The sequence below is a fragment of the Oncorhynchus masou genome, unplaced genomic scaffold, assembly GCF_036934945.1.
Source record: "Oncorhynchus masou masou isolate Uvic2021 unplaced genomic scaffold, UVic_Omas_1.1 unplaced_scaffold_1159, whole genome shotgun sequence".
In the NCBI taxonomy this organism is placed as follows: Eukaryota; Metazoa; Chordata; class Actinopteri; order Salmoniformes; family Salmonidae; genus Oncorhynchus; species Oncorhynchus masou.
Window position 1 is genome coordinate 128,440 of NW_027001346.1, and position 22,799 is coordinate 151,238.

The 22,799-nt window shown below is 46.8% G+C and overlaps 1 protein-coding gene across 1 annotated transcript in view; it reads right to left on the reverse strand.

Moving 5' to 3' along the window:
- LOC135529396 (striatin-like) overlaps positions 1-13,935 on the reverse strand; it is a 33,508-nt gene extending 19,573 nt beyond the window's left edge. The window contains exon 1 of the mRNA XM_064958164.1: positions 13,587-13,935. Within this exon, the coding sequence (XP_064814236.1) occupies positions 13,587-13,793 (207 nt within the window). The 5' untranslated portion in view covers positions 13,794-13,935. The remainder of the gene's footprint in view (positions 1-13,586) is intronic.
- Between the last annotated feature and the right edge of the window lie 8,864 nt (positions 13,936-22,799).

Sequence of the window (22,799 nt, forward strand, 5' to 3'; positions counted from 1 at the left end):
TTTTAACTATCCCAAAGGCTAGGACCAAGAGGCACGGAGAGACAGCGTTTTAACTATCCCAAAGCCTAGGACCAAGAGGCACGGAGAGAGAGCGTTTTAACTATCCCAAAGGCTAGGACCAAGAGGCACGGAGAGACAGCGTTTTAACTATCCCAAAGCCTAGGACCAAGAGGCACGGAGAGACAGCGTTTTAACTATCCCAAAGCCTAGGACCAAGAGGCACGGAGAGACAGCGTTTTAACTATCCCAAAGGCTAGGACCAAGAGGCACGGAGAGACAGCCTTTTAACTATCCCAAAGCCTAGGACCAAGAGGCACGGAGAGACAGCCTTTTAACTATCCCAAAGCCTAGGACCAAGAGGCACGGAGAGACAGCCTTTTAACTATCCCAAAGCCTAGGACCAAGAGGGACGGAGAGACAGCGTTTTAACTATCCCAAAGCCTGGGACCAAGAGGCATGGAGAGACAGCCTTTTAACTATCCCAATGCCTAGGACCAAGAGGCATGGAGAGACAGCCTTTTAACTATCCCAAAGCCTAGGACCAAGAGGCACGGAGAGACAGCCTTTTAACTATCCCAAAGCCTAGGACCAAGAGGCACGGAGAGACAGCGTTTTAACTATCCCAAAGCCTGGGACCAAGAGGCACGGAGAGACAGCGTTTTAACTATCCCAAAGCCTGGGACCAAGAGGCACGGAGAGACAGCGTTTTAACTATCCCAAAGCCTAGGACCAAGAGGCACGGAGAGACAGCCTTTTAACTATCCCAAAGCCTGGGACCAAGAGGCACGGAGAGACAGCGTTTTAACTATCCCAAAGCCTGGGACCAAGAGGCACGGAGAGACAGCGTTTTAACTATCCCAAAGCCTGGGACCAAGAGGCACAGAGAGACAGCGTTTTAACTATCCCAAAGCCTAGGACCAAGAGGTATGGAGAGACAGCGTTTTAACTATCCCAAAGCCTGGGACCAAGAGGCATGGAGAGACAGCCTTTTAACTATCCCAAAGCCTGGGACCAAGAGGTATGGAGAGACAGCCTTTTAACTATCCCAAAAGCCTAGGACCAAGAGGCACGGAGAGACAGCGTTTTAACTATCCCAAAGCCTAGGACCAAGAGGCATGGAGAGACAGCCTTTTAACTATCCCAAAGCCTGGGACCAAGAGGTATGGAGAGACAGCGTTTTAACTATCCCAAAGCCTAGGACCAAGAGGCATGGAAAGACAGCCTTTAGTTACTATGCCCCCACCCTCTGGAATAGCCTGCCAGAGAACCTGAGGGGGGCTGAAACTGTGGACATATTTAAGAGATCTTGAAATGCTTTTCAGTCATTCAGGGTGTCATTCTTTTGCTTTTTTTATCTTGTTTGTTGTGTAGTAAATATTTCAGCTTTTAATTTCATCGTTTTTTTTCCTGAAAGCACATTGTGTTGCATTCCATGTCTGAAATGGGCTGTATAAATAAAGCTTGATTTGATATAGTCCCCAATCACGTGGGGTTTGTTTACAAGCACACAGCGATGAGAGACCAGAGCCTTGTGAGTCACAACGATGAGAGACCAGAGCCTTGTGAGTCACAACGATGAGACCAGAGCCTTGTGAGTCACAACGATGAGACCAGAGCCTTGTGAGTCACAACGATGAGAAACCAGAGCTGGATGGCTAGCTGACTGGATGGCTAGCCATCATCCAGCTAGCCATCCAGTCAGCTACCAATCATCCAGCTAGCCATCCAGTCAGCTAACTATCCAGCTAGCAATCCAGTCAGCTAGCAATCCAGCCATCCATCCAGTCAGCTAGCCATCCAGTCAGCCATCCATCCATCCAGTCAGTCAGTCAGTCAGCCATCCATCCAGCCATCCATCCAGTCAGCCAGTCAGCCATCCAGTCAGCCATCCAGTCAGCTAGCCAGTCAGCTAGCCAGTCAGCCATCCAGTCAGCCAGCTAGCAATCCAGTCAGCTAGACATCCAGTCAGCCAGCCACCCAGTCAGCCAGCCAGTCAGCTAGCCATCCAGTCAGCTAGCCATCCATCCAGTCAGCCAGCCAGCCATCCATCCATCCATCCAGTCAGCCATCCATCCAGTCAGCCAGCCAGGTTCTTTGTGTTCAATACTGTGCGTAGCGAGAGCCTATATTGGATGGGTCTGTGTTTTCTTATATGAATAAGGTGTTGAGGGAGTCAGAGGTACACATTGTCTCTACCTACTTAGAACACATGTAGCTACCTATATGAGACTACACAGAACAATACCCTTCCAGTCCTACCACAGAGCAGGAGAGACTAAACATTTACAGCCAGGTACAACTCAGGGGCCATAACTCTCTCTCCTGTCTCAGTCCATGCAGTCCATCCATTTTTTAAATGGGCCATCATTTTTATCATTTTTTAAAACAGGAAGCGTTTTATTAACAACGTTAACAACAAAGTCCTCACTGGCTGACTGACTGCTTGTTCAGGCCAGAGGATAAGGGTCTCTCAGTCCACTGAGGTAAAGCAGTTGCATTAGGCCAGAGGATAAGGGTCTCTCAGTCCACTGAGGTAAAGCAGTTGCGTCAGGCCAGAGGATAAGGGTCTCTCAGTCCACTGAGGTAAAGCAGTTGCATTACGCCAGAGGATAAGGGTCTCTCAGTCCACTGAGGTAAAGCAGTTGCATTAGGCCAGAGGATAAGGGTCTCTCAGTCCACTGAGGTAAAGCAGTTGCATCAGGCCAGAGGATAAGGGTCTCTCAGTCCACTGAGGTAAAGCAGTTGCATCAGGCCAGAGGATAAGGGTCTCTCAGTCCACTGAGGTAAAGCAGTTGCGTCAGGCCAGAGGATAAGGGTCTCTCAGTCCACTGAGGTAAAGCAGTTGCGTCAGGCCAGAGGATAAGGGTCTCTCAGTCCACTGAGGTAAAGCAGTTGCATTAGGCCAGAGGATAAGGGTCTCTCAGTCCACTGAGGTAAAGCAGTTGCATTAGGCCAGAGGATAAGGGTCTCTCAGTCCACTGAGGTAAAGCAGTTGCATCAGGCCAGAGGATAAGGGTCTCTCAGTCCACTGAGGTAAAGCAGTTGCATCAGGCCAGAGGATAAGGGTCTCTCAGTCCACTGAGGTAAAGCAGTTGCATCAGGCCAGAGGATAAGGGTCTCTCAGTCCACTGAGTTAAAGCAGTTGCATCAGGCCAGAGGATAAGGGTCTCTCAGTCCACTGAGGTAAAGCAGTTGCATCAGGCCAGAGGATAAGGGTCTCTCAGTCCACTGAGGTAAAGCAGTTGCGTCAGGCCAGAGGATAAGGGTCTCTCAGTCCACTGAGGTAAAGCAGTTGCGTCAGGCCAGAGGATAAGGGTCTCTCAGTCCACTGAGGTAAAGCAGTTGCATCAGGCCAGAGGATAAGGGTCTCTCAGTCCACTGAGGTAAAGCAGTTGCATTAGGCCAGAGGATAAGGGTCTCTCAGTCCACTGAGGTAAAGCAGTTGCATCAGGCCAGAGGATAAGGGTCTCTCAGTCCACTGAGGTAAAGCAGTTGCATTAGGCCAGAGGATAAGGGTCTCTCAGTCCACTGAGTTAAAGCAGTTGCATCAGGCCAGAGGATAAGGGTCTCTCAGTCCACTGAGGTAAAGCAGTTGCATCAGGCCAGAGGATAAGGGTCTCTCAGTCCACTGAGGTAAAGCAGTTGCATCAGGCCAGAGGATAAGGGTCTCTCAGTCCACTGAGGTAAAGCAGTTGCGTCAGGCCAGAGGATAAGGGTCTCTCAGTCCACTGAGGTAAAGCAGTTGCGTCAGGCCAGAGGATAAGGGTCTCTCAGTCCACTGAGGTAAAGCAGTTGCATCAGGCCAGAGGATAAGGGTCTCTCAGTCCACTGAGGTAAAGCAGTTGCATCAGGCCAGAGGATAAGGGTCTCTCAGTCCACTGAGGTAAAGCAGTTGCATTAGGCCAGAGCTTGAGGGGTTATTAAGCGGTGAGGAAGGGGTAGGTGTAGGTAGAGGGGTAGGTAGGTAGCCACACTGAACAAAACTAAAAACATAGTTTTGGTTCCATGTTTCAGGAGCTAAAATAATATATATAAAAATGTTCCATATGGACAAAAAGCTTATTTCTCTCCAGTTTTGTTCACAGATTTGTTTCCATCCCTGTTCGTGAGCATTTCTCATTTGCCAAAATAAGCCATCCACCTGACAGGTGTGACATATCAAGAAGCCCATTAAACAGCATGATCATTACACAGGTGCAACTTGCGCCGGGGACAATAAAAGGCCATGTGACATCATCCAAAAGTATCTAAAATTGATTTTGAAGCTGAAAAAAAGTTGCTTCTAGATGATTTGAACATTATGTGTGAGAAATGCCAATATAGGCAGTGTTTTCCACAAGCACAGAGGAGCTGCTGCTTCCCCTCCAGGTGAAGATTGATCTGCAGTCTCACATGCTTCATTAGCTGTTGCACAATATGATCAGGGCATGTACAGTACATGTACAGTACTGGTCAAAAGTTTGTAATCACCTACTTCATGGGTTTTTCTTTATTTTTACTATTTTCTACATTGTAGAATAGTAGTAAAGACATCAAAACTATGAAATAACACAATTAGAATCAAGCAGTAACCAAAAAAAAGTGTTAAATCAAAATTTGATATTTGAGATTCTTCAATGTAACCACCCTTTGCATACTTTTGGCATTCTCTCAACCAGCTTCATGAGGTAGTCACCTGGAATGCATTTCAATTAACAGGTGTGCCTTGTTAAAAGTGAATTTGTGGAATTTCTTTCCTTCTTAATGCATTTGAGCCAATCTGTTGTGTTGTGACAAGGTAGAGGTGGTATACAGAAAATAGCCCTATTTGGTAAAAGACCAAGTCCATATTATTGTAAGAACAGCTCAAATAAGCAAAGAGAAACGACAGTCCATTATTTTAAGACATGAAGGTCAGTCAATAAGGAAAACTCCAAGAACTTTGAAAGTTTCTTCAAGTGCAGTCGCAAAAACCATCAAGCGCTATGATGAAACTGGCTCTTATGAGGACCGCCACAGGAAAGGAAGAACCAGAATTAATTGCTTCAGAGATCAAGTAACAGACACATCTCAAAATGTTTAGAGGAGACTGCGTGAATCAGGCCTTCATGGTCAAATTACTGCAAAGAAATCCCTACTAAAGGACACCAATAATAAGAAGTGACTTGCTTGGGCAAAGAAACACGATCAATGGACATTAGACCGGTGGAAATTTGATATTTTTGGTTCCAACCTCTGTGTCTTTGTGAGACGCAGAGTAGCTGAACGGATTATCTCTGCGTGTGTGGTTCACACCGTGAAGCATGGAGGAGGTGTAATGGTGCTTTGCTGGTGAAACTGTGTGATTTATTTAGAATTCAAGGCACACAACCAGCATGGCTACCACAGCATTCTGAAGTGATACACCATCCCATCTGGTTTGGGCTTAGTGGGACTATCATTTCTTTCAACAGGACAATGACACAACACACCTCCAGGCTGTGGGACTATCATTAGTTTTTCAACAGGACAATGACCCAACACACCTCCAGGCTGTGTAAGGGCTATTTGACCAAGAAGGAGAGTGATGGAGTGCTACATCAGATGTCCAGGCCTCCGCAATCACCCGACCTCAACCCAATTGAGATGGTTTGGAATGAGTTGGACCTCAGAGTGAAGAAAAAGCAGCCAAAAAAATGGAAAAGCATTCCCCATGAAGTTGGTTGAGAGAATACCAAGAGTGTACAAATCTGTCATCAAGACAAAGGGTGGCTACTTTGAAGAATCTTGGCCCAAGCAAGTCTCTTCATATTGTTGGTGTTCTTTAATGTGGCAGCTGGCACCACCATGCCAGTAGATAACTATGGCCTAGCATTAGCATCGACTCCTGTGAAGACAGATCATCCACCATGCCAGTAGATAACTATGGCCTAGCATTAGCATCGACTCCTGTGAAGACAGATCATCCACCATGCCAGTAGATAACTATGGCCTAGCATTAGCATCGACTCCTGTGAAGACAGATCATCCACCATGCCAGTAGATAACTATGGCCTAGCATTAGCATCGACTCCTGTGAAGACAGATCATCCACCATGCCAGTAGATAACTATGGCCTAGCATTAGCATCGACTCCTGTGAAGACAGATCATCCACCATGCCAGTAGATAACTATGGCCTAGCATTAGCATCGACTCCTGTGAAGACAGATCATCCACCATGCCAGTAGATAACTATGGCCTAGCATTAGCATCGACTCCTGTGAAGACAGATCATCCACCATGCCAGTAGATAACTATGGCCTAGCATTAGCATCGACTCCTGTGAAGACAGATCATCCACCATGCCAGTAGATAACTATGGCCTAGCATTAGCATCGACTCCTGTGAAGACAGATCATCCACCATGCCAGTAGATAACTATGGCCTAGCATTAGCATCGACTCCTGTGAAGACAGATCATCCACCATGCCAGTAGATAACTATGGCCTAGCATTAGCATCGACTCCTGTGAAGACAGATCATCCACCATGCCAGTAGATAACTATGGCCTAGCATTAGCATCGACTCCTGTGAAGACAGATCATCCACCATGCCAGTAGATAACTATGGCCTAGCATTAGCATCGACTCCTGTGAAGACAGATCATCCACCATGCCAGTAGATAACTATGGCCTAGCATTAGCATCGACTCCTGTGAAGACAGATCATCCACCATGCCAGTAGATAACTATGGCCTAGCATTAGCATCGACTCCTGTGAAGACAGATCATCCACCATGCCAGTAGATAACTATGGCCTAGCATTAGCATCGACTCCTGTGAAGACAGATCATCCACCATGCCAGTAGATAACTATGGCCTAGCATTAGCATCGACTCCTGTGAAGACAGATCATCCACCATGCCAGTAGATAACTATGGCCTAGCATTAGCATCGACTCCTGTGAAGACAGATCATCCACCATGCCAGTAGATAACTATGGCCTAGCATTAGCATCGACTCCTGTGAAGACAGATCATCCAACATGCCAGTAGATAACTAACCTAGCATTAGCATCGACTCCTGTGAAGACAGATCATCCACCATGCCAGTAGATAACTATGGCCTAGCATTAGCATCGACTCCTGTGAAGACAGATCATCCACCATGCCAGTAGATAACTATGGCCTAGCATTAGCATCGACTCCTGTGAAGACAGATCATCCACCATGCCAGTAGATAACTATGGCCTAGCATTAGCATCGACTCCTGTGAAGACAGATCATCCACCATGCCAGTAGATAACTATGGCCTAGCATTAGCATCGACTCCTGTGAAGACAGATCATCCACCATGCCAGTAGATAACTATGGCCTAGCATTAGCATCGACTCCTGTGAAGACAGATCATCCACCATGCCAGTAGATAACTATGGCCTAGCATTAGCATCGACTCCTGTGAAGACAGATCATCCACCATGCCAGTAGATAACTATGGCCTAGCATTAGCATCGACTCCTGTGAAGACAGATCATCCACCATGCCAGTAGATAACTATGGCCTAGCATTAGCATCGACTCCTGTGAAGACAGATCATCCACCATGCCAGTAGATAACTATGGCCTAGCATTAGCATCGACTCCTGTGAAGACAGATCATCCACCATGCCAGTAGATAACTATGGCCTAGCATTAGCATCGACTCCTGTGAAGACAGATCATCCACCATGCCAGTAGATAACTATGGCCTAGCATTAGCATCGACTCCTGTGAAGACAGATCATCCACCATGCCAGTAGATAACTATGGCCTAGCATTAGCATCGACTCCTGTGAAGACAGATCATCCACCATGCCAGTAGATAACTATGGCCTAGCATTAGCATCGACTCCTGTGAAGACAGATCATCCACCATGCCAGTAGATAACTATGGCCTAGCATTAGCATCGACTCCTGTGAAGACAGATCATCCACCATGCCAGTAGATAACTATGGCCTAGCATTAGCATCGACTCCTGTGAAGACAGATCATCCACCATGCCAGTAGATAACTAAGGCCTGTGAAAGATGGATCATCCAAACCTCCACCGGCTAAGCGGTGATAGAGAGTTGATGACTCGGTAATGATGTCACACTGGGATCATGTGGATTCACTAGTTTCTTACAACCAGGTAAGAAGAAACGATAACCTATCAACCTACAGGGCCTTCGGAAAGTATTCAGACCTAGACTTGTTCCACATTTTGTTATGTTACAGCCGTATTCTAAAATGGATTCAATAAAACATTTTCCTCATTAAGCTACACACAATACCCCATAATGACAGTGAAAACAGTTTGAATTTTTGGTCAATTAATTACAAATAAAAAAGTAAATTCAGACCCTTTGCTATGAGACTCAAAATTGAGCTCAGGTGCATCCTGTTTCTATTGATCATCCTTGAGATGTTTCTTCAACTTGGTTGAAATCCCCTAAGGTAAATTATATTGATGTGACATGATTTGGAAAGGCACACACCTGTCTATATAAGGTCCCACAGTCGACAGTGCATGTCACAACAAAACCAAGTAACGAGGTAGAAGGAATTTTCCGTAGAGCTCCGAGACAGGATTGTGTCAAGGCACAGATCTGGGAAATGGTACCAAAACATTTCTGCAGCATTGAAGGTCCCAAGGAACACAGTGGCCTCCATCATTCTTAAATGGAATCGGTTTGGAACCAATAAGACTCTTCCTAAAATGTATGTTTCCTAGGGGTTAATGTGGAGAATGCGTAAAAATTACAGCAAGATGTTTGAATGCCCTTTTTTCCTAAATCGGATCAACAACATCGGTGATGCGGACACCAAGGAACTTGAAACTCTCGACCCGCTCCACTACAGCCCCGTCGATGTTAATGGGGGCCGGTTCGGCCCGCTCCACTACAGCCCCGTCGATGTTAATGGGGGACTGTTCGGCCCGCTACACTACAGCCCCGTCGATGTTAATGGGGGCCGGTTCGGCCCGCTCCACTACAGCCCCGTCGATGTTAATGGAGGCCCGTTCGGCCCGCTCCACTACAGCCCCATCGATGTTAATGGGGGCCCGTTCGGCCCGCTCCACTACAGCCCAGTCGATGTTAATGGGGGCCCGTTCGGCCCGCTCCACTACAGCCCCGTCGATGTTAATGGGGGCCTGTTCGGCCCGCGTTTCCTGTAGAACGTGATTATCTCCTTTGTCTTGATCACGTTGAGGGAGAGGTTGTTGTCCTGGCAGAGGGACTATGGTGGTCTGCTTGAAACATGTTGGTATTAGAGACTCAGAGACAGGTTAAAAATGTCAATAGACACACTTGCCAGTTGGTCGGCAAATGCTCGGAGTACACTTCCGGTAATCCGTCTGGCGCTGCGGCAGATTTGCCAAATGGAGGGCAAGGGAGAGCTTTGTATGCGTCTCTGTGTGGAGCAAAGGTGGTCTAGAGTTTTTTTGGTTGCACATTTAACATGCTGGTAGAAATGAGGTAAAACGTATTTAAGGTTCCCTGCATTAAAGTCCCCGGCCACTAGGAGCGCCGTCTCTGGATGAGCATTTTCTTGTTTGCTTATGGCCTTATAGAGTTGGTTGAGTGCCGTCTTAGTGCCGTCTTAGTGCCAGCATCGGTCTGTGGTGGTAAATAGACAGATATGAAAAATATAGATGAAAACAATGCGGTCAATAGTGTGGTCTACATCTTGTCATGAGATACTCTACCTCAGGCAAAGGTAAATCCTCAAGTAAATCCTTCACGTCCAACTCGTTAAAGAAAAAACCTTCATCTAGTTTGAGGTGAGTAATCTCTGTTCTGATTCCCAGAAGCTCTTTTCGGTTATAAGAGACGGTGGCAGCAACATTATGTACAAAATAAGTTACAAATAACGTCAAAGCACATTACACAATAGAACAATTGGTTAGCATCCCGTAAAATGGCAGCCACCTCCTCCGGCGCCATCCCTGGCGCCTGCTGCAAAACAACAGTGTGTCCATGAGCGTATGTCCTTAGTGCCAGCTGAGCCTTGTTCAGAGCATAACAATGACAACTGAACTCAGGATGTTGGGGGCAGGAAGGAGGAAAAGATGTCGGGGGGCAGGAAGGGGGAAAAGATGTCAGGGGCAGGAAGGAGGAAAAGATGTCGGGGGGCAGGAAGGAGGAAAAGATGTCGGGGGGCAGGAAGGGGGAAAAGATGTCAGGGGCAGGAAGGGGGAAAAGATGTCGGGGGGCAGGAAGGAGGAAAAGATGTCAGGGGCAGGAAGGGGGAAAAGATGTCGGGGGCAGGAAGGAGGAAAAGATGTCTGGGGCAGGAAGGGGGAAAAGATGTCGGGGGCAGGAAGGAGGAAAAGATGTCAGGGGCAGGAAGGGGGAAAAGATGTCGGGGGGCAGGAAGGAGGAAAAGATGTCTGGGGCAGGAAGGGGGAAAGATGTCGGGGGGCAGGAAGGGGGAAAAGATGTCGGGGGGCAGGAAGGGGGAAAAGATGTCAGGGGCAGGAAGTCAGGGGCAGGAAGGAGGAAAGATGTCAGGGGCAGGAAGGGGGAAAAGATGTCGGGGGGCAGGAAGGAGGAAAAGATGTCTGGGGCAGGAAGGGGGAAAGATGTCGGGGGGCAGGAAGGAGGAAAAGATGTCTGGGGCAGGAAGGGGGAAAGATGTCGGGGCAGGAAGGGGAAAAGATGTCGGGGGCAGGAAGGGGGAAAAGATGTCAGGGGCAGGAAGGAGGAAAAGATGTCGGGGGGCAGGAAGGAGGAAAAGATGTCAGGGGCAGGAAGGGGGAAAAGATGTCGGGGGCAGGAAGGGGAAAAGATGTCAGGGGCAGGAAGGGGGAAAAGATGTCGGGGGGCAGGAAGGAGGAAAAGATGTCAGGGGCAGGAAGGGGGAAAAGATGTCGGGGGGCAGGAAGGAGGAAAAGATGTCTGGGGCAGGAAGGGGGAAAAGATGTCAGGGGCAGGAAGGGGGAAAAGATGTCGGGGGGCAGGAAGGGGGAAAAGATGTCGGGGGCAGGAAGGGGGAAAAGATGTCAGGGGCAGGAAGGAGGAAAAGATGTCGGGGCAGGAAGGAGGAAAAGATGTCAGGGGCTGAAGGAAGGGGTTAAAGATGTCGGGGGCAGGAAGGGAAAAGATGTTCGGGGGCAGGAAGGGGGAAAAGATGTCGGGGGCAGGAAGGAGGAAAAGATGTCGGGGGGCAGGAAGGAGAAAAGATGTCGGGGGCAGGAAGGAGGAAAAGATGTCTGGGGCAGGAAGGTTAAAAAGATGTCGGGGGGCAGGAAGGGGGAAAGATGTCGGGGGGGCAGGAAGGGGGAAAAGATGTCGGGGGGCAGGAAGGAGGAAAAGATGTCGGGGGGCAGGAAGGAGGAAAAGATGTCGGGGGGCAGGAAGGAGGAAAAGATGTCGGGGGCAGGAAGGGGGAAAGATGTCGGGGGCAGGAAGGGGGAAAGGATGTCAGGGGCAGGAAGGGGAAAGGATGTCAGGGGCAGGAAGGGGGGAAAGGATGTCGGGGGCAGGAAGGAGGAAAAGATGTCAGGGGCAGGAAGGGGGAAAAGATGTCGGGGCAGGAAGGGGGAAAAGATGTCGGGGGGCAGGAAGGGGGAAAAGATGTCGGGGGGCAGGAAGGAAGAAAAGATGTCAGGGGCAGGAAGGGGGAAAAGATGTCGGGGGGCAGGAAGGGGGAAAAGATGTCAGGGGCAGGAAGGAGGAAAAGATGTCGGGGGCAGGAAGGAGGAAAAGATGTCGGGGGCAGGAAGGAGGAAAAGATGTCAGGGGCAGGAAGGAGGAAAAGATGTCGTGGGGGGCAGGAAGGGGGAAAAGATGTCGGGGGGCAGGAAGGGGGAAAAGATGTCGGGGGGCAGGAAGGGGGAAAGATGTCAGGGGCAGGAAGGAGGAAAAGATGTCGGGGGGCAGGAAGGAGGAAAAGATGTCGGGGGGCAGGAAGGAGGAAAGATGTCGGGGGCAGGAAGGGGGAAAAATGTCGGGGGGCAGGAAGGGGGAAAAGATGTCAGGGGCAGGAAGGGGGAAAAGATGTCGGGGGGCAGGAAGGAGGAAAAGATGTCGGGGGGCAGGAAGGGGGAAAAGATGTCAGGGGCAGGAAGGAGGAAAAGATGTCGGGGGCAGGAAGGAGGAAAAGATGTCGGGGGGCAGGAAGGAGGAAAAGATGTCGGGGGGCAGGAAGGGGGAAAGATGTCGGGGGGCAGGAAGGGGGAAAAGATGTCGGGGGGCAGGAAGGAGGAAAAGATGTCGGGGGGCAGGAAGGAGGAAAAGATGTCGGGGGGCAGGAAGGGGGAAAGGATGTCAGGGGCAGGAAGGAGGAAAAGATGTCGGGGGCAGGAAGGAGGAAAAGATGTCGGGGGCAGGAAGGGGGAAAAAATGTCGGGGGGCAGGAAGGGGGAAAAGATGTCAGGGGCAGGAAGGGGGAAAAGATGTCGGGGGGCAGGAAGGAGGAAAAGATGTCGGGGGGCAGGAAGGGGGAAAGATGTCAGGGGCAGGAAGGGGGAAAAGATGTCAGGGGCAGGAAGGGGAAAGGATGTCAGGGGCAGGAAGGAGGAAAGATGTCGGGGGGCAGGAAGGAGGAAAAGATGTCGGGGCAGGAAGGGGGAAAAAATGTCGGGGGGGCAGGAAGGGGGAAAAGATGTCAGGGGCAGGAAGGGGGAAAAGATGTCGGGGGGCAGGAAGGAGGAAAAGATGTCGGGGGGCAGGAAGGGGGAAAAGATGTCGGGGGGCAGGAAGGAGGAAAACCCATTACACAGGAAACGTCTGTGTCCCCCTTTTTTTTTACCTTTATTTAACCAGGCAAGTCAGTTAAGAACAAATTCTTATTTTCAATGACGGCCTAGGAACAGTGGTTAACTGCCCGTTCAGGGGCAGAACGACAGATTTGTACCTTGTCGGCTCGGGGGTTTGAACTTGCAACCTTCCGGTCACTAGTCCAACGCTCTAACCACTAGGCTACCCTGCCGCCCCTACAGATTGTTCTGTCCTTCCTCCATCTTCAGATGGCCACTGTATAAATGTGTGGAGTGTGTTCATTGGGGAGTAGCATCACTCAGGTACAGGCAATGTAATACGTTATTAACTTTATACCATCACAGGTTTCAGCAGCTTCAATGCCTGTATTTTCCAAGACAACAGCAGAGGGAGCAGATTGACTCGCTAACCAGTTGGTTTGCTAGATTGTTGCTATAACATTAGTTAGCCGACTACCTGGTTAGTCACTCTTGGGAGGTTTCATCAGCTTTGCCATGCCAGATGCCAGTTACTAACCTGCTAGTGAGTTTGCTACTCAAATAAACATCCAATTTTAAGGCACTAGACACAACAGATTAGCTAACTAACAATAGCAAGTCTTTGAAAAATAACTAAAATAGCAAGTAAATTACACCTCATCCAGAACTAACTACATGCAGCTAGACAAGCTAGAGTTGTCCTCACGACTCAACTAATTAACTAACTAGTAGCTTGTCAAGACAGAATGGCTACTTAGCATGTGCTAACCAACCAGACAATGCACGCTAGCTAATGCTAACTAAAACAATCCCATTTATGCATTGAATAGCTATGTAGCTATCCTGATAAGACCATTGGACAAACCTGCCATTTCACCAAAAACAGCCTTTCAAAAAAGTGAATATACAAAATATCAAAGTTATTCACCTGTAATTCGGCGCGTTGCAACTCCCATTGCACCTTCTCCACGTCGAAGCGGGCCCATTCGTGTTGCAGGAAGTGTAGGATCCCCGGGATACTGTACGGTGACCTGGCTGCCTCCGCTGCGTCGCCCTCCGGTAGCAGTCCTTTCCCACCGCCCGATAAGATAGAGTTGTTGTTGAAGAAAACCCCGGGCCCTGCCTGTTCGTCCATGGCCTGGGCTCGGGTCACGGACAGAGTTACAGCGCCTCTTGTGTGTCGCTGATTCGTGAGATTGTTCGCCAAGCCAAATGAATGTACGGTGTTCAATCGGAAGGATAGTAACTACTACCGTATACTGACAGTTCTCTCTCTCTGTGTGTCTCGGGCTTTCGACAGCCAGCTGTCATTGACTGACGTCGGAGAACATCATCACGCCCACACTATGTATGGATGTGGTCAGAAAACACACAAGACCACAAGGGGACACATCAACACTGAGTGGACAAACCATAAGGAACACAATTTGCATAATAAAAACATTTACATAAAACTCCGTCAATTTAAGATATCTGTATTTTTATCTATTGATTGTATTTACCTGTTTTGCTCTAGGACGCCCACCTACCTCACAAGACTAGTCTGAAAGTCCCCTGTAACTGTCGGGAAAATGAATAGAAGTACTGGAAAGGTTGCTGGATCTAATCCCAGAGCAGACAAGGTAAAAATATGTTGTTCTGCCCCTGAACAAGGCAGTTAACCCACTGTTCCCCTTAACAAGGCAGTTAACCCACTGTTCCCCTGAACAAGACAGTTAACCCACTGTTCCCCTGAGCAAGGCAGTTAACCCACTGTTCCCCTGAACAAGGCAGTTAACCCACTGTTCCCCTGAACAAGGCAGTTAACCCACTGTTCCCCTGAACAAGGCAGTTAACCCACTGATCCCCTGAACAAGGCAGTTAACCCACTGTTCCCCTGAACAAGACAGTTAACCCACTGTTCCCCTGAGCAAGGCAGTTAACCCACTGTTCCCCTGAGCAAGGCAGTTAACCCACTGTTCCCCTGAGCAAGGCAGTTAACCCACTGTTCCCTGAGCAAGGCAGTAACCCACTGCTCCCCTGAGCAAGGCAGTAACCCACTGTTACCCTGAGCAAGGCAGTTAACCCACTGTTCCCCTGAGCAAGGCAGTTAACCCACTGTTCCCCTGAGCAAGGCAGTTAACCCACTGTTCCCCTGAGCAAGGCAGTTAACCCACTGTTCCCCTGAGCAAGGCAGTAACCCACTGCTCCCCTGAGCAAGGCAGTAACCCACTGTTACCCTGAGCAAGGCAGTTAACCCACTGTTCCCCTGAGCAAGGCAGTTAACCCACTGTTCCCCTGAGCAAGGCAGTTAACCCACTGTTACCCTGAGCAAGGCAGTTAACCCACTGTTACCCTGAGTAAGGCAGTTAACCCACTGTTCCCCTGAGCAAGGCAGTAACCCACTGCTCCCCTGAGCAAGGCAGTAACCAACTGTTCCCCTGAGCAAGGCAGTTAACCCACTGTTCCCCTTAGCAAGGCAGTAACCCACTGTTCCCCTGAGCAAGGCAGTTAACCCACTGTTCCCCTGAGCAAGGCAGTTAACCCACTGTTCCCCTGAGCAAGGCAGTTAACCCACTGTTCCCCTGAGCAAGGCAGTTAACCCACTGTTCCCCTGAGCAAGGCAGTTAACCCACTGTTACCCTGAGCAAGGCAGTTAACCTACTGTTACCCTGAGCAAGGCAGTTAACCCACTGTTCCCCTGAGCAAGGCAGTTAACCCACTGTTCCCCTGAGCAAGGCAGCTAACCCACTGTTAACCTGAGCAAGGCAGTTAACCCGCTGTTCCCCTGAACAAGACAGTTAACCCACTGTTCCACTGAGCAAGGCAGTTAACCCACTGTTACCCTGAGCAAGGCAGTTAACCCACTGTTCCCCTGAGCAAGGCAGTTAACCCACTGTTCCCCTGAGCAAGGCATTAACCCACTGTTCCCCTGAGCAAGGCAGTAACCCACTGTTCCCCTGAGCAAGGCAGTTAACCCACTGTTCCCCTGAGCAAGGCAGTAACCCACTGTTCCCCTGAGCAAGGCAGTTAACCCACTGTTCCCCTGAACAAGACAGTTAACCCACTGTTCCCCTGAACAAGGCAGTTAACCCACTGTTCCCCTGAGCAAGGCAATTAACCCACTGTTCCCCTGAGCAAGGCAGTTAACCCACTGTTCCCTGAGCAAGGCAGTTAACCCACTGTTCCCCTGAGCAAGGCAGTTAACCCACTGTTCCCCTGAGCAAGGCAGTTAACCCACTGTTACCCTGAGCAAGGCAGTTAACCCACTGTTACCCTGAGCAAGGCAGTTAACCCACTGTTACCCTGAGCAAGGCAGTTAACCCACTGTTACCCTGAGCAAGGCAGTTAACCCACTGTTCCCCTGAGCAAGGCAGTTAACCCACTGTTCTCTGGGATTAAGGCAGCCCCCCTTACCTCTCTGATTCAGAGGGGTGGGGCTCCTGAGTGGTGCAGCGGTCTAAGGCACTGCATCTCAGTGCAAGAGGCGTCACTGCAGTCCCTGGTTCGAATCCAGGCTGTAGCACATTTGGCTGTGATTGGGAGTCCCATAGTGTGGTGCACAATTGGCCCAGCGTTGTCCAGGTTTGGCCAGGGTAGGCCGTCATTGGGAGTACCATAGGGAGATTTAGATAGGATACGGCCCAGCGTTGTCCAGGTTTGGCCAGGGTAGGCCGTCATTGGGAGTACCATAGGGAGATTTAGATAGGATACGGCCCAGCGTTGTCCAGGTTTGGCCAGGGTAGGCCGTCATTGGGAGTACCATAGGGAGATTTAGATAGGATACGGCCCAGTGTTGTCCAGGTTTGGCCAGGGTAGGCCGTCATTGTAAATAAGAATTTGTTCTTAATTGACTTGCCTAGTTAAATGAAGGTTCAAATAAAACAAATGTGGAAGACACATTTCAGTTGAAGGTATTCAGTTGTGCAACTGACGAGGTATCCCCCTTTCCCTCATATATGGAGACTGTTTAGTGCCAAAAATAAGGAGTACTGGACAGCCCCCTGGTTCCTCTCTAGGTTTCTTCCTAGGTTCTGGCCTTTCTAGGGAGTTCCCAGCCACCTTGCGTCTACACCTGCATTGCTTGCTGTTTGGTGTTTTAGGCTGGGTTTCTGTACAGCACTTTGAGACATCTGCTGATATAAAAAGGGCTTTATAAATACATTTGATTTGATTTTAATTTGACACTTCACAACAAACTTCCTTTAGATTTTTTTGGGGGGGGACTCTGTCGTTTAATGTTGTGAATCTGTTATTCAATGTGTTTGTATTGGCTAATAGCAGGCCGGACAAAAATATTTTTTCATCAAATATTATTTTTGAAATTTTTGTTGATACTTTAATAAGGGGTCATAAAATTCAAAGCCAAATAGCAAAATGATCCTTGGTATGACCTTCTTAAAACTATTTCATATAGCGTAGACAGAGCTGAGACTCTTATGGGTTGAAGAAGGATTTTGAATGGGGTATGGTAGTAGGTAGTAGGTACACCACTTTGACTGCCTCAAATAAAGGGCCCTATTCAATACTCTTTTTCAAATATTTGATTAAGTTAAGGTGTTTTCATTTTACACAATAATAACTTGACTATCTGTCCTCTATCATCCTGTTTAGACTAGCAGAGGAGTGAGGTATCTGGTTTAATTCATTGATTGACTGATTGATGATGGATGATTGGTCGATTGGTTGATTGACTGATTGATGATGGCTGATTGGTTGATTGACTGATTGATGATTGGTAGATTGGTTGATTGATGATGGCTGATTGGTTTATTGATTGATTGATGATGGATGATTGGTTGATTGGTTGATTGATGATGGTTGATTGATGATGGATGATTGGTAGATTGGTTGATTGATGATGGATGATTGGTTGATTGATTGATGATGGATGATGATTGGTTGATTGATTGATGATGGATGATTGGTTGATTGATTATGGATGATTGGTTGATTGATTATGGATGATTGGTTGATGATGGATGATTGGTTGATTGATTGATGATGGAGGATTGGTTGATTTGTTGGATGATGATTGGTTGATTTGTTGATTGACTGAAATTGTGCTACTAACGCATAAACACATCTCGTAAAGTAATGATGTTTTTGTTTGGTTAGCTTCTTCAGAAGTTCCAGCTAGGAAGGCTAACGTTAGTTAGATAAATAATTGACTAGCTATCATACAGTAGGCGTATATTAATAATTATATATGTAATATCAGTAGACATGCACTCATAATTGACTGAAGCGCATATAAAGCACCCACAAGCTACCGGTGGCTGAAAACAGTCGTTGAGGGACAAACGAGTGACCAATTTCTGGGAAGAATTCCTTCCTTCCTTCCTCGCCCTTTGCCCTGCAAGTGGAACCTGGTCAGATGTCATCATACGTAATCAGAGGGTCCACTTCATTTAATTGAGGGGAGAGGGAGGGTGTGTTGAGGGTTTGGAATGGAGCCTGGGATAACACCAAACCACTTCATTATTTCCTTTGTGGTCTGTATTTACACAGGCAGCCCCGTTCTGATCTAGTTCATTATTCACTAAGGCAGTATTTACACAGGCAGCCCAGTTCTGATCTAGTTCATTATTCACTAAGGCTGTATTTACACAGGCAGCCCAGTTCTGATCAAGTTCATTATTCACTAAGGCAGTATTTACACAGGCAGCCCAGTTCTGATCTAGTTCATTATTCACTAAGGTAGTATTTACACAGGTAGTCCAGTTCTGATCTAGTTCATTATTCACTAAGGCAGTATTTACACAGGCAGCCCAGTTCTGTTCTAGTTCATTACTCACTAAGGCAGTATTTACATAGGCAGCCCAGTTCTGATCTAGTTCATTATTCACTAAGGCAGTATCTAGTTCTGATCTAGTTCATTATTCACTAAGGCAGTATTTACACAGGCAGCCCAGTTCTGATCAAGTTCATTATTCACTAAGGCAGTATTTACACAGGCAGCCCAGTTCTGATCAAGTTCATTATTCACTAAGGCAGTATTTACACAGGCAGCCCAGTTCTGATCTAGTTCATTATTCACTAAGGCATTATTTACACAGGCAGCCCAGTTCTGATCTAGTTCATTATTCACTAAGGCAGTATTTACACAGGCAGCCCAGTTCTGATTAGTTCATTATTCACTAAGGCAGTATTTACACAGGCAGCCCAGTTCTGATCTAGTTCATTATTCACTAAGGCAGTATTTACACAGGCAGCCCAGTTCTGATCTAGTTCATTATTCACTAAGGCAGTATTTACACAGGCAGCCCAGTTCTGATCTAGTTCATTATTCACTAAGGCAGTATTTACACAGGCAGCCCAGTTCTGATCTAGTTCATTATTCACTAAGGCAGTATTTACACAGGCAGCCCAGTTCTGATCTAGTTCATTATTCACTAAGGCAGTATTTACACAGGCAGCCCAGTCCTGATCTAGTTCATTATTCACTAAGGCAGTATTTACACAGGCAGCCCAGTTCTGATCTAGTTCATTATTCACTAAGGCAGTATTTACACAGGCAGCCCAGTTCTGATCTAGTTCATTATTCACTAAGGCAGTATTTACACAGGCAGCCCAGTTCTGATCTAGTTCATTATTCACTAAGGCAGTATTTACACAGGCAGCCCAGTTCTGATCTAGTTCATTATTCACTAAGGCAGTATTTACACAGGCAGCCCAGTTCTGATCTAGTTCATTATTCACTAAGGCAGTATTTACACAGGCAGCCCAGTTCTGATCTAGTTCATTATTCACTAAGGCAGTATTTACACAGGCAGCCCAGTTCTGATCTAGTTCATTATTCACTAAGGCAGTATTTACACAGGCAGCCCAGTTCTGATCTAGTTCATTATTCACTAAGGCAGTATTTACACAGGCAGCCCAGTTCTGATCTAGTTCATTATTCACTAAGGCAGTATTTACACAGGCAGCCCAGTTCTGATCTAGTTCATTATTCACTAAGGCAGTATTTACACAGGATCAGTTCATTATTCACCAGTTCTGATCTAGTTCATTATTCACTAAGGCAGTATTTACACAGGCAGCCCAGTTCTGATCTAGTTCATTATTCACTAAGGCAGTATTTACACAGGCAGCCCAGTTCTGATCTAGTTCATTATTCACTAAGGCAGTATTTACACAGGCAGCCCAGTTCTGATCTAGTTCATTATTCACTAAGGCAGTATTTACACAGGCAGCCCAGTTCTGATCTAGTTCATTATTCACTAAGGCAGTATTTACACAGGCAGCCCAGTTCTGATCTAGTTCATTATTCACTAAGGCAGTATTTACACAGGCAGCCCAGTTCTGATCTAGTTCATTATTCACTAAGGCAGTATTTACACAGGCAGCCCAGTTCTGATCTAGTTCATTATTCACTAAGGCAGTATTTACACAGGCAGCCCAGTTCTGATCTAGTTCATTATTCACTAAGGCAGTATTTACACAGGCAGCCCAGTTCTGATCTAGTTCATTATTCACTAAGGCAGTATTTACACAGGCAGCCCAGTTCTGATCTAGTTCATTATTCTGATTTCAGGCAGTGATCAGTTCATTATTCATTAAGGCAGTATTTACACAGGCAGCCCAGTTCTGATCTAGTTCATTATTCACTAAGGCAGTATTTACACAGGCAGCCCAGTTCTGATCTAGTTCATTATTCACTAAGGCAGTATTTACACAGGCAGCCCAGTTCTGATCTAGTTCATTATTCACTAAGGCAGTATTTACACAGGCAGCCCAGTTCTGATCTAGTTCATTATTCACTAAGGCAGTATTTACACAGGCAGCCCAGTTCTGATCTAGTTCATTATTCACTAAGGCAGTATTTACACAGGCAGCCCAGTTCTGATCTAGTTCATTATTCACTAAGGCAGTATTTACACAGGCAGCCCAGTTCTGATCTAGTTCATTATTCACTAAGGCAGTATTTACACAGGCAGCCCAGTCCTGATCTAGTTCATTATTCACTAAGGCAGTATTTACACAGGCAGCCCCGTTCTGATCTAGTTCATTATTCATTAAGGCAGTATTTACACAGGCAGCCCAGTTCTGATCTAGTTCATTATTCACTAAGGCAGTATTTACACAGGCAGCCCAGTCCTGATCTAGTTCATTATTCACTAAGGCAGTATTTACACAGGCAGCCCCGTTCTGATCTAGTTCATTATTCATTAAGGCAGTATTTACACAGGCAGCCCAGTTCTGATCTAGTTCATTATTCACTAAGGCAGTATTTACACAGGCAGCTCCATTCTGATCTAGTTCATTATTCACTAAGACAGTATTTACACAGGCAGCCCAGTTCTGATCTAGTTCATTATTCACTAAGGCAGTATTTACACAGGCAGCCCAGTTCTGATCTAGTTCATTATTCATTAAGGCATTATTTACACAGGCAGCCCAGTTCTGATCTAGTTCATTATTCACTAAGGCAGTATTTACACAGGCAGCCCAGTTCTGATCTAGTTCATTATTTAAGGCAGTATTTACACAGGCAGCCCAGTTCTGATCTAGTTCATTATTCACTAAGGCAGTATTTACACAGGCAGCCCAGTTCTGATCTAGTTCATTATTCACTAAGGCAGTATTTACACAGGCAGCCCAGTTCTGATCTAGTTCATTATTCACTAAGGCAGTATTTACACAGGCAGCCCAGTTCTGATCTAGTTCATTATTCACTAAGGCAGTATTTACACAGGCAGCCCAGTTCTGATCTAGTTCATTATTCACTAAGGCAGTATTTACACAGGCAGCCCAGTTCTGATCTAGTTCATTATTCACTAAGGCAGTATTTACACAGGCAGCCCAGTTCTGATCTAGTTCATTATTCACTAAGGCAGTATTTACACAGGCAGCCCAGTTCTGATCTAGTTCATTATTCACTAAGGCAGTATTTACACAGGCAGCCCAGTTCTGATCTAGTTCATTATTCACTAAGGCAGTATTTACACAGGCAGCCCAGTTCTGATCTAGTTCATTATTCACTAAGGCAGTATTTACACAGGCAGCCCAGTCCTGATCTAGTTCATTATTCACTAAGGCAGTATTTACACAGGCAGCCCCGTTCTGATCTAGTTCATTATTCATTAAGGCAGTATTTACACAGGCAGCCCAGTTCTGATCTAGTTCATTATTCACTAAGGCAGTATTTACACAGGCAGCCCAGTTCTGTTCTAGTTCATTATTCACTAAGACAGTATTTACACAGGCAGCCCAGTTCTGATCTAGTTCATTATTCACTAAGGCAGTATTTACACAGGCAGCCCAGTTCTGATCTAGTTCATTATTCATTAAGGCATTATTTACACAGGCAGCCCAGTTCTGATCTAGTTCATTATTCACTAAGGCAGTATTTACACAGGCAGCCCAGTTCTGATCTAGTTCATTATTCACTAAGGCAGTATTTACACAGGCAGCCCAGTTCTGATCTAGTTCATTATTCACTAAGGCAGTATTTACACAGGCAGCCCAGTTCTGATCTAGTTCATTATTCACTAAGGCAGTATTTACACAGGCAGCCCAGTTCTGATCTAGTTCATTATTCACTAAGGCAGTATTTACACAGGCAGCCCAGTTCTGATCTAGTTCATTATTCACTAAGGCAGTATTTACACAGGCAGCCCCGTTCTGATCCTGCATTTCCAGTGCTTTGCCTGCTGATAGAATAGATTCTTATTGTCCATTTTAATCCAAATAAATTGATCCGCTGTCACAAGTCAAACCTCAGACGCTATGTATATCCCGCTTCCCCAAAACCTACCACTGCACAATTTAAACACTTGTCCCACAATCCCCCTTCTCAAAACATGTGTAAATAACGGACTATAAATGGTGCATTCCTTTATTATACACTGAAAGGTTTATTCTATTCTACTGAGACATTAACTTGATGTTCCTGTTCTTATCTTTTAGTATTTCTTATCGTTTCCAGAAGGAATCTGCAGTCAGCATCTGGCTGGATGGTGTAGACCATGTGTGTCCTGTACAAACAACTATTAAACCTAAAACCTTGAACTCGTAACTTGAGAATAGAATAGAATATACACACTAAATAAGCAGCAGTATGTATCAAATTAGTGGATTATTTCAGTCGTTGCTGACAGGTGTATAAAATCGAGCCCTGCTAGAGTTGCCGGGGTCAACTAAGTCAAATCAAATCAAA